The sequence below is a fragment of the Ochotona princeps genome, chromosome 10, assembly GCF_030435755.1.
Source record: "Ochotona princeps isolate mOchPri1 chromosome 10, mOchPri1.hap1, whole genome shotgun sequence".
Taxonomy (NCBI): Eukaryota; Metazoa; Chordata; class Mammalia; order Lagomorpha; family Ochotonidae; genus Ochotona; species Ochotona princeps.
In genome coordinates, this window is record NC_080841.1 from 23330373 (window position 1) to 23342505 (window position 12133).

General features: G+C 45.6%; 1 protein-coding gene across 1 annotated transcript in view; it reads left to right on the top strand.

Moving 5' to 3' along the window:
* Positions 1–1637: 1637 nt before the first annotated feature.
* CENPF (centromere protein F) overlaps positions 1638–12133 on the top strand; it is a 52206-nt gene continuing 41710 nt past the window's right edge. Inside the window, exons 1-5 of the mRNA XM_058669183.1 lie at positions 1638–1656; positions 5054–5251; positions 7442–7638; positions 9419–9540; positions 9959–10050. Of these exons, the coding sequence (XP_058525166.1) occupies positions 5090–5251; positions 7442–7638; positions 9419–9540; positions 9959–10050 (573 nt within the window). The 5' untranslated portion in view covers positions 1638–1656; positions 5054–5089. The remainder of the gene's footprint in view (positions 1657–5053; positions 5252–7441; positions 7639–9418; positions 9541–9958; positions 10051–12133) is intronic.

The window sequence follows — 12133 nt, forward strand, 5'->3', positions numbered from 1 at the left end:
TCAGGTACTGATTCCGGGAAGCAGTCAGGAACAGGGAGATTGAGACCAGGAAAAGGATAAGTCAACATTGTATTAGGTAGGTGCTGGGACTTGGTTCTTCTGTAGCTTTCAGGATTGCCCATGAGAAGCAGGTTATGCTAGGACATCCCCATATATTGAGGACTACCCCTGAGAGTTGTAACTGTGTCTAGCCTTGGAGGCTGTGCTTGTGTTCTGGCTAAGGCGCCTTTGCCTCTGGCGAGGGTCCTGGAGTAGATACACCAAGAATTCAATGACTTGTACATGAACTAGAAAAAAAAACTGAGTCCACACAGAACTTTTTATCACACTGGTGGCTGAAATCAGAGGTGGGTCAAGGGTTACCATAAAGATACATGCTGTAAGTGCCCAGCACAGAGCCTAGTGGCTAACGTCCTCACGTTGCATGTGCTGGGATCCCATATGGGTGCTTGTTTATATCCTGGCTGCTCCCATCCAGCTCCCCGTCTGTGGCTTGGGAAAGCAGTTGAGGACAGCCCAAAGTCCTGGAACCCTATGTCCCTGTGGGAGAGCTGGAGGAAGCTCCTGTCTTCTGGCTTCAGATCAGCTCAGCTCTGGCAGTTGCGACTACGAGGCTCCCCTCGGAAGTTTCCTTCTCCCCTTCTTTGTATATTGACTTTCCAATAATAATAATAAATCTTAAGAAAAAAATGAACAGGGAGTTGGAGCATCTAAATCCACCCTCAAGCCACTTGCGCTGCAACTCGCTGCCTCACTCTCTGGGATACAACGCTGGTCCCTACCCCCTTAACTTCTTCTTTTTTTTTTTTTTTTAAAGATTTAGTCATTTTATTACAAAGTCAGATATACAGAGGAGAGACAGAGAGGAAGATCCTCCGTCCGATGATTCATTCCCCAAGTGAGCCGCAACAGGGCGGTGCGCGCCAATCCGAAGCCGGGAACCAGGAACCTCTCCCAGGTCTCCCACACAGGTGCAGGGTCCCAAGGCTTTGGGTCTTCCTCGACTAACTTTCCCAGGTCACAAGCAGGGAGCTGGATGGGAAGTGGAGCTGCCGGGATTAGAACCGGCGCCCATATGGGATCCTGGGGCTTTCAAGGCGAGGACTTGAGCCGCTAGGCCACGCCGCCGGCCCCACCCCCTTAACTTCTAAAGATGGTGGTAATGAACAATAATTTCTCCGAGGAGTTGTTGAGAAGGACACTGAACTGCGTACAAGACAAGCACAGTACTAGTATCAATGTCCTAAACTCAGTATACCAACGTGCAGCTAAAGAGTCTGAGGGGAACGCCAGACGGCCGGCTGAAGGCGAGCGGCCTTGCCACCCCGGCCCGCCCCCAGGCTCTCCGGGTTCACGCGGTCTCCGGCGGCAGCACTGCACGGTAGCCCCTTTGTCCACCACAACAAAGACCGGTCCAGGCCCCAGCGCGCAGCCCCTACCTCAGTCAAGCTTCGTTTTTTTCAAATCCATCCAAAAGGGCCAATCCGAGGAGACCATCTCAGGACGCGGGCGCGGATTGGTTCACAGCTGACTGGCGTACTCCAATAGGCTCGAGGCTGGGTCGGTCGGGGCCGGAAGCGGGGGTTTTGAACCGGCAGCGGCGCTCCACCCCAGGAGGACGCTGGACTCCCTCGCGGCGGAAGAGTTGTTTCCCAGGTGAGCGTCCTACCTGGTCCCGGCTCCGACTGCGGGCTTGGGGTGCGAGGAGGAGGAGGAGGAAGCCGCTGGCTTCCTGCCCGCGGGCCCGGGGCGGGGACGCCACTGCGGTGGCGCCCCTTGTTGTGCCTTGGTCATCTCCTCCTATGGGATGCGACCGGTGGGGTGCGTAGGGGTGTCCCGGCACCTCTCTGCCCGCCCTGGTCCGTCGCTGGGTGTCGGTCGCGAACTCACGTTTTCTTTTTGGGTCTGGTGAAATGACTGGAGATGCCCAACAACTCCGGGCCTCCGGCACCCAGGAGACGCACCTGTCTCCTTGTTGGGCACCCCTTCCCCGAGCTCGAAGAAGGGAGGCAGGGCGCAGCCGGGCGCCAGTGGGGATTATTTGTTTATTTATTTATTTATTTAAGGGAGAGGAAAGTGATTATAAAAGGGAAAGCACTTTGGTTGTACCTGCAGTGGTCTCACGAGAACTTTCAGGCGCATTTAGTGGGGATGAGTGAGTGATGGGGGCATGAAGAGTGTCCTCGTATTTAGGGTAAAAAGAGTGTTTTCTTGAAAACCCTGTAACCCTTCAAGCCCCGTTGCAGGAACCATCAAATCCAGAGCTTCTCTTCAATACCTTCTCCCAATTTCCTTTGGAATTGTCCTGGTCCCTGAGCCTTTAGCTGAAGTCTTGTAATGAGGTAGGCAGCTACTTGAGGGTCAGGAGCTTGGAAGCCACTCCCCCCTGCCCCCTAGGTGTTCCCTCCTGCCCACGTGTGATGCTGACCTACCATCACCTGCAACCCATAAGGCCCATGATAGGAAAGGGTTCTCTCGGTCCTGTGCTTCCGTTGCTCTTACATTCCAATTCTTGGCCTCCCCAGTACCTGCTTGCTCTCTGGCTTCCCGCGGACAGACTCTAAGGTATCCCCTGAGCATGGCCCCTGCGTGTCTGTATTCCTCACCCCCTGTTCATGCTTGGGCGGGACAATGAAGATAGCAATGCTAAGATGCTTTGTATTTCCAATTTGTGTACTATCCGGAGTTCCAGGAGGGGTGAGGCCTAGCAGCAATGGAATGTGGGCAGAGAAACCAGGGAAAGGTCAATGTCTGCAGCTTTGTAAGTGTGTCCAGGTTCTTTGTTGCAAGTCTCTTAGGATAGCTTATATTGTTGGCGAAGCTGGGATATAGGTCTTCAGCTTAACGGATGGACTTCAGGGTAATGACCGTTTGTACCTCTTGGGGTTTCGATTGACTGGATTGCTGTATGGATTTGTGGTTTATTGTTTCTAGTAGGCCCTGTGATCACCAAGCTTGGTTAATACAGACTCCTTGCTGCATCCTAGACTTGCCTGGTGTGATCTCGCACGCACCAGGCAACAGTCTGAGCATGTTCATGTTGGCTTTGAATTGGGGACACATTTGACTTGCCAGCTTCTGCTTATTTCTCTGGTTTCCAGCATCCTTGTAAGGTTGCTGTGACTTCTTGGCTGAATGCTTCTGGAGTCTGGATAGACTGTGTATGGCAGTGTCTTTGTAGGCCTCTGAGATCCTGGGTTCCCACTCTTGGACGGAGACGCCAGAGGGATGGATGCTGGTTGTTGTGACTGGGAGCGTTTGCCTTGTTAGTTGGGAGATGGGAGATTCCTCCCAGCGTTGTGTTGCTGTTGTTTCTCAAATGAGAGTGGTGTAAGATGCTGTCTTCCATAACTAAGACTATCCCTCTCCACCACCCCGTCATAGAAATTGAACAGTGGAAAACGAATTTGCTTGGCTCTGTCTCTACCTTATATGTTGCCTAAGGTTTTTGCTTCATCTTCTAAAAATCTGTTTACCATTCTTAGTAAAACATGCTTTCTTACTCTATTGCCAAAACAGTACAAAAAATAAATTATTTTTTCTTTCATTTATCTTCAAAAGGCTGAGATAAAGAACAATTGTCATATTTTACTCTCAAATGATTTATTGCAAGATGTGTCTGGGTACCACAGCCTGAAACCTCTGAAGGTATTATCCATAACTAATGTAATGGATAACAGTTGTAGAAAACTCACAGGAAATACTGTTGGAAGAGGCTTTAGGAGGTACTTTACTGGTGTTTTAAAATGAGGCAATTGGGCCCCGCGTGGTAGCCTAGTTGCTAATGTCTTCATCTTGTATGTATGTACCTGGATCCTATTTGGGCTCCGGTTCGTGTCACTGCTGCTCTGTTCCCATCTGGTCCCCTGCCTGTGGCCTGGGAAAGCAGTCGGGGATGGCCCAAAGCCTTGGGACCCTGCACCCACGTGGTGCACCCCCCATGGGAAATCTGGAGGAGGTTCCTGGCTTCCTCAGCTCTGGCTGTCGTGGCTACTTGAGGAGTGAACCAGCAGATGGAAGATCCTTCTCTCTGTCTCTTCTTTCTGTAAATCTGACTTTCCAAGAAAAAAAAGTCTTAAAATAATGAGGCAATTAAGGTGCAAACAGAAGAATTATCTGGTGGAAAGTCACACATCTTGTAAGTGATCAGGCTGGGAGTTGAATCCTCTTTGAATCAGTAAGGCTGTTTACCTCTTTTCTGCTTAATGTCTGCCCAGAGCTTGGGTTTACCACTTTCTGGAATGGTTGCAGTAGTATTAATGGCCTTCATTCTTGGCTGTGTGTGCATTTGAGTGACCTTGACTTGGAAGGGGGTGGGGACACTGGCAGGGAGTGCAGGAAGCGGTCAGGACCTCAGGGGAGATTTTCCAGAGGAAAAGGGACAGAGTGCCAGTGGTGATGTGACGAGCACACAGAGGATTCGCTCAATGTCTTGTCTTGCATCTATTTCCAAAAATTAGACCTATTGTACATGAAAACTTTAGAACAAAAATATTCATGTTTTTTATGAGAGAGAAAAAAACCCTATGTTTAGTATAAAGTAGGTAGGAAGTCAAAATAGAAAAAAGAAAAAAATAGTAAGGGGAAACCAAGCCAAGTATGTTACATCCTTTATGATGTTAGTAATTGGTGGTTCCTCTTTTTAGAAAAAAAATTGTATTTTGTCTCTCTTTTTAGGAGAAAAAAGTATTTAATTTTTAATCACTTAAAAGCCAGAGAGAAATTTTCCATTTTTTGGTTCATTCCTCAAATGTCCTCGACATCCAGCCCTGGGTCTGTCCGAAGCCAGGAGCCAGGAATTTCATGTGACTCTCCCACTTGGGTGGTGGGAACCCAAACATGGCTGCATCCCAGGATGTGTTGACAGGATGCTGGCTTGGAAATTGGGCAGCTGGGACTCAAACGGGTAACTCCCAGCTGCTCCACAACACCTCTACTCCTGAAATGTGATATTTTAGAACCTTCATGGCGGTGGTTAGGTAGACGGATTCCTGAGGTTTCATGTTTCCTTTTACTGTAGTTGGACCAACAGTTGTGTGGTTGTTCTTTGCAGTTTCTTTATAAATGTTAGAATAATAAAGAGAAGAAAATGAGCTGGGCTTTGGAAGAATGGAAGGAGGGCCTGCCCACGAGAGCTCTTCAGAAAATTCAAGAGCTGGAAGGGCAGCTGGACAAACTGAAGAAAGAGAAGCAGCAGAGGCAGTTTCAGCTTGAAACTCTGGAGGCTGCTCTGCAGAAGCAGAAGCAGAAGGTACGGTGGGAACACCTGCTCCCGGGGCACCTGTCCACTCCCCCACGCAGAAGGTGCGGCAGCAACACCTGCTCCCGGGGCACCTGTCCACTCCCCCGTTATGCACTTTTGGACCAAACTCTTCACTGGCTTCTGGGTTAATCAGTCTGTCTGTCTTCAGGTGGTACCTTCTCTTTTTTGTGTCATTTTTGTTTAGTTGCCTAAACTCCTCCAACCTTTTCCCCCTCTGTGCTTGCTTACTAATACCTAGGTTTTTTTTGTTTTTTTTTTTTTTTAAGATTTATTTTATTTTCATTACAAAATCAGATATACTGAGAGGAGGAGAGACAGAGAGGAAGTGGAGCTGCCGGGATTAGAACCAGCGGCCATATGGGATCAAGGCGAGGACCTTAGCCACTAGGCCACGCTGCCGAGCCCAATACCTAGGTTTTTGAATTCTAATTACATCTAGAACTATAAATTAGGAATGGAGTTTGCAATTAGGCCCAACCTCTTGGCTTCCCAATCTGGGGACTGCCTTTTTCAGCTCAATTGGGTATCACTTTCTGAGAGGAGGCTCCCCACACCAGGGCTAGCACATGAAAGTATAAACAGCACTTCTTTCTTACTTCTTTTTTTTTTTTTTTTCTTTTAAAGATTTATTCATTTTATTACAGCCAGATATACACAGAGGAGGAGAGACAGAGAGGAAGATCTTCCATCCGATGGTTCACTCCCCAAGTGAGCCGCAACGGGCCGATGCGCGCCGATCCGATGCCGGGAACTAGGAACCTCTTCCAGGTCTCCCACACGGGTGCAGGGTCCCAATGCATTGGGCCGTCCTCAACTGCTTTCCCAGGCCACAAGCGGGGAGCTGGATGGGAAGTGGAGCTGCCGGGATTAGAACCGGCGCCCATATGGGATCCCGGGGCTTTCAAGGCGAGGACTTTAGCCGCTAGGCCATGCCGCCGGGCCCTTTCTTACTTCTTTTTAACCAACAAAGTCATGATACAGTTATGTTTTGAAGTTGATTTTGTTTGTGGGAGGATTTTTCTTTAGAATAACCAGCTTTAGCAGCCGAATTTGAGAATGAATTACTAAGTGAGATTTAGACAGTTTATTTATTTACTTAATTAAGAAAAATTGTTTGATGGTCAGAGGTAGGAGGAGAGATTGCATGCTCCGGTCTGCTGGTTTATGCTATAAATGCTTGCCGTAGCTGGAACTGGAAACTCAACCCAGTTCTCTTACCAGGTGGCAGCAGTATGATTGCTGAGTGATTACCAATACTTGCCATAGTTTTCATTGGCCTTTTGATTGATTACCGTTTATTTCACATGTGGGGAGAGGGAACTTCTCCACTGTTCGTGAACTGTTAGTTTACTCCCCAGATGATCCCAACAGTCCAGGGCAAAACCAGGAGTCCAGAATTTAATCTGGTCCTTTCACGTGGATTGTAGTGACCCCAACATTTGATCTATTTCCTTGTTGCCTCACAAAGTATGTATTGTCAGGAGCTGGATTAAGAGTGGAGTAGCTGAGACTTCAACCAGGCATTCCCCAAAGTGGTACAGGCATCCCAAATGGTGTCCTAACCATTTGCCTATCCCTGACTTTTTATTTTCTTAAACAGTATTAATTTTTTTGTGTGTAAGATGGTTGTGTACAGCCCTGTTGAAAGACAGAGTAATGCATGACTTTATAAAGCCTTTTTTTCTATAGACTTTAAGTGTAGTCACTTAGAATTTCTGTGTTTAGAAAGCATTGATAGGGCCCGGCACGATAGCCTAGTGGTTAAATCCTCACCTTGAATCCAGTGGTTTGATGGTTCATATCATAGCTGCTCCACTTCCCATCCAGCTCCCTGCATATAGCCTGGGAAAGCAGTCCAGGATGGCCTCCAAAGCCTTTGGATCTTGCACCTGTGTGGGAGACCTGGAAGAAACTCCTGGCTTTGGATTGACTCAGTTCCAGCCATTTTGGCCACTTTGGGAGTGAACCAGCAGACAGAATATCTTTCTCTGTGTATCTCCTTTTCTCTGTACATCTGCCTTTTAAAAATAAACAACAACAAAAAAAAGACTGTTGACGTCTTGCTTATTCCAACCATACCTCAGAAAATTATTATTTGGTGTTAGAGTCAAATTTGCAAATAATACTTGGTAAAGTCACAGAATCAGGATGTGTTTCCTTCTGAATGATTCCCGTTAGGTTGAAAATGAAAAGTCTGAGGGCACAAATCTGAAAAGGGAGAATCAAAGATTGATGGAAATATGTGAAAACCTGGAGAAAGCAAAGCAGAAGATTTCCCACGAACTTCAAGTCAAGGACTCACAAGTAAATTTCCAGGAAGGACAACTGAATTCAAGCAAAAAACAAGTGGAAAAACTAGAGCAGGAGCTTAAAAGGTAACTTTGGGGAATGATACTAACTTGGATGTTGTCTGTGCCAAAATATAGCATCAGATGTATTTACCTTTTCCTTCACGACTGTGATTATTATGCATTGCACAGTTGTGTCTTTTTTCTGTCCCCCAACGGTTGGAAGGAACAGTGATTTGGTTATATCGGTGTTTGGGTCAGTCCTATGAAAACTCATCAAATGCTGATAGCAGCTACTCTGTCCCCAAGTGTTGGTCACGAATGTCCCCAGGCATTGCCCAGTGTCTATTGGAAGGGCACTACTCTGTCCCAAGAGTTGATCACGAATGTCCCCAGGCATTGTCCAGTATCTATTGGGAGGGCACTACTCTGTCCCCAAGTGTTGATCACAAATGTCCCCAGGCATTACCCAGTGTCTATTGGGAGGGCCAACATGGTTGAGAACCTTGGTGAGCCTGGACTTACACATTTTCAGCCAGAACCTGCAGAGAAGCCAATTTGTACTTTTCTTAGTGCATCCAATAGAGGGTCCCTTCTGAAAGAAAACTGGTAATGTGGATCCCTTAGTTAACTTTCTTCCTCTGTAAATTAGCGTCCCTCCTTTGTGGGTGTCTGAGATCCTCCACTGTGAAATACTGATTTCCTCTTGGAAGCTAGCAAATACCTGTAATATTTGAATATCTTCCTCTTGAGTAGTGACAATAATTTGAATTCTACCCATGTATTTTAAGAAGTTAAAGTATTTGGGCCTGCCGTGATAGCTACTGTCCTCACCTTGCATGCACCAGGATCTCAGATGGACTCCGGTTCGTGTCTGGGCTGCTGCACTTCCCATCCAGCTCCCTGCTTGTTGGGAAAGCAGGGAAAGCAGTTGAGGACGGCCCAAGGCCTTGGGACCCTGCACCCACATGGGAGAACTAGAAGAGACTCTGGGCTCTTGCCTTTGGATCGGCTCAGCTCCAGCCATTGCAGCCACTTGGGAAGTAATTCAGCAGATGGAAGAACTTTCTGTCTCCTCCTCTCTGTATATCTGCCTTTCCAGTAGATACACAGAGAGAAGGAGAGACAGAGAAAGATCTTTGGTTCACTGATTCACTCCCCAAGTGGCCGCAAACAGCCAGAGCTGAGCTGATCATATTCATGTTCATTTTATTTTTTCTGTTAAGCTGAAGTCAAGGACATTAGAGAGTTGCAAGAATTGAATCCTAACGTGATTTTTTGATTCTGAAAGGTATTCCAGTTACTTGAAAGATAGGGATGTTGTATGTGTGTTTATGTGTATACTTATGTATATGACTTCTATTTCTTGTAACTGTTTCCAACGCTGTTTTCTATTTTTATGTTTGTTAATGTCATGCTGTTTATGATTTGTGTATCAAATATGCTTTTGAGATAACTGTGAGTTCTGAGTTCTTGTGTTTTGCCTGCCTGTTTCACTGACCTCAGTTTTGTCCTATGTTCTGAGCTGCTGTGTCTTTCTTTAGCTTAGAATAGAGCATTTTCTTGTTATATTCCCAGCCCTCCAAGTCTGTGGTGCCACCATTGTTACTACAAATTTCCATGATAGCCATTATTAGATTGTAATGATTGGTTTATGTTTCTGTTTTTCTGACTAGTCTGAGTCCCTTTGAAGAAGAGGCCTGTGTTGATGTCTTATACATAAGATTGTATTCAGTGTTTCTTGGGGAAATGAAATATTGCAGAATTCTTACAAATAGTTTGCTTTGTGGGCTTACTCATCTTTGTGGGTTTCTGGCATTGGTATTCTATAGCCTTTACTTTAAACTGACTTGTTGACCTCTAACAGGTGTAAATCTGAGCTTGAGAGAAGCCAACAGGCAGCACAGTCTGCAGAGGTCTCCTTGAACGCATACAGTACACCACAGAAAATTTTTGCGACTCCACTCACACCAAGTCAATATTACAGTGGTAAAGGATTTTTTTTCCCCTTGGGGGGTGGATTTCAATTCTGTGAGAAAAATGAACTCAGCTTGATTATAACTTTAAAATGTTAAAAACCGGAATTGTTTATTACCTATTCATTTGTATATCTGTTGAATTTTGTTGGGCCTCTGGGTTAAGCCTTCCACTTTTTAATTTAAATATTCTGTGTAGTATGTTTTAAAAGAAATTTGGTATCCGAGTGTTAAAAATTCCCATATTTAAAATATTTTGATGTTTGCGTAATTTGATCAATACGCGTTAATAGGTTGCCTCAGCCAAAATAGTCTTTCTGCTCAGTGTGTATTTAAATGATACTCATTTCTAGATTGTGATAATCATTATCAATCTGTGAATTTTTTCATGAAATCAATTATTGAAATAAAACTTTTTTTTTTTTGTTTAGGTTCCAAGTATGAGGATCTAAAAGAAAAATACAATAAAGAAGTTGAAGAACGAAAAAGATTAGAGGCAGAGGTTAAAGTCTTGCAAGCTAAGGTAGGTCAATGATGGGTTCTGTAAGAGTGTGCAGGCAGCCAAGGACTTTGATGTTGAACAAGGTTAGGAAAAAATCTGTTTGACACAGAGCTGATGCGCTTTTCTTACACTGAGCAAAGGCTCCCGGTGCATCGATGGTGATGCCTCATTTTAAAAGTCAGAAGTCAAGAATGAGTAAATTAGAGTGGGCTAGTTATTTGATTTCCAAATATTGCATATTTATAGAATTTATGAAGGGGCCAGTGTCAGGGCATCGTAAGTTAAGCCTCTGCCTACAGAACTGACATCCGCTATGGGCTCCAGTTAAAGTTCCAACTGCTCCACTTCCCATCTGGCTCCCTGCTAGTGGCCTGAGAAGCAGCAGAGGATGGCCCACGTGCCTGGGCTTCTGCACCCACACAGGAGACCCAGAACAACTCCTGGCTTCAGACTGGCCCAGCTGCTGCCTCTGCAACCATCTGGGGAGTGAACCAGTGGATGGAAGACCTGTCTCTCCTCCTCACTCTGTAACTATGCCTTTCAAATAAATATAAATAAATCCTTTAAAAAAAGTAGAATTCTGTGGAAACTGTAGACATATAATCATTCCCTGTTAAGATCTAGGGGTCGGAAGTGTGACAAGGTCAGGACTGGTGGGCTTGTCCAGGTGCTCCCTGGTGATGGTGTGACTCGGAGGAAACCGCTGCCCATTCACTCTGCGACAGAGCGCAGTGCTCATTCTCTGGGGATGTGGGGCTGGAGGATGGCCGTTTAAGAGGTGCTGCTTTCAAAGCAGATGTGTTGTCAGCACAATCTCCTGGTTTTTTGGTAAGTTGCTGGCAACTGATATACAAACAGAGAAGTAAGTCAAGAGATTTATTTACCTTCAACAACAAAAGCAAAATGCAGGTTTCTAAAATAAAATCCCTGCTTTTATTTACTTACTTATTTTTACAAATTCATTTATTTAAATAACAGAGTTAGAGAGAAAGGGAGACAGCTTTTCTATTTGCTAGTTCACTTCCAAAATGATCCCCAACAGCCTGAGTTGGGCTGGTCTAATGTTAAGAGTCAGGACCTAATGTTAAGATAGGGGCACTTTCTCTGCTTCTTTGCTGGGCACATTGGCAGGCCTGGAGTGAAGGTGGAGCAGTGGGCTGTGAATCAGCACCGAAAGGAGATGCTTGTGCCTCAGGCTGTGGCTTTACCTGCTACAGTGCTGGCCCCTGTTCACATGATGCTGTTTTCTAACAAGAAGTTTGGTACGTTTCTGCTAACCCTCCATAATCCTCGGGGGAAATGGCACAATTCAGGCAGTTTAACACTGAATTTATGAGTACCACAAATACTGAGGATCAGAAAGTGCATTTGCATCCCTTTAACCCTCATTTTAAGGTTGCCAGGATTTAGATGGTGGCAAAGGCCTTACTAAGGTGTTTAGAAATTATCCTGTGGTTAGTTACTCAGTGCGGTTGTTGGTGTTGGTTATGCCATGGCAGTAATGCCTAGAGCACTTTATGGAGAAAGTCCTCAGAAACGTTTTCATAAACCTCTTCCTATGTCTGGGAAAGTGCTTGTTCTAGAACATTTAATGCAGCCTCAAAAGCTGTCTTGGGATTTGTCACAGTGGAGGCAGAGCAAGAACAGGAGAAATAGTTCATTGCAGATGACCTGCACATTTATTTTGGATAAAACACCCTGTGAGACACTGTTTTTGGATGAAAACTGAGATTTTTGAAAGAGTTCTTTAAGGCTGGGACTTAATTTTGCTGGGCTTTCTGCGTAGAGTTTGCCAGGTGAAGCCAGAGGAAAGCCGGTGTTGGAACTCATAACCTCAGTGGATACAAGATAGTAGAACACAAGATGGATGAAAGCTAAATACTGTGATAGGCTATTTTTATTCAAAAATTTAACTTATTGATTTTGGCTGAAAGACAGAAACACTGATCTTTAAGTTTTCATTCATCAAATGCTTGTAACAGTTGAGGCTGGGCCAGGCTGAAACCCGGAGCCTGGAACTCAATCCAGAGCTCCCACACTCGCGTGTGAGGATCTAGGTTTTTGAGCTGCCATCTGCTTGTTCCCAGGGTATATGTTCGCAGGG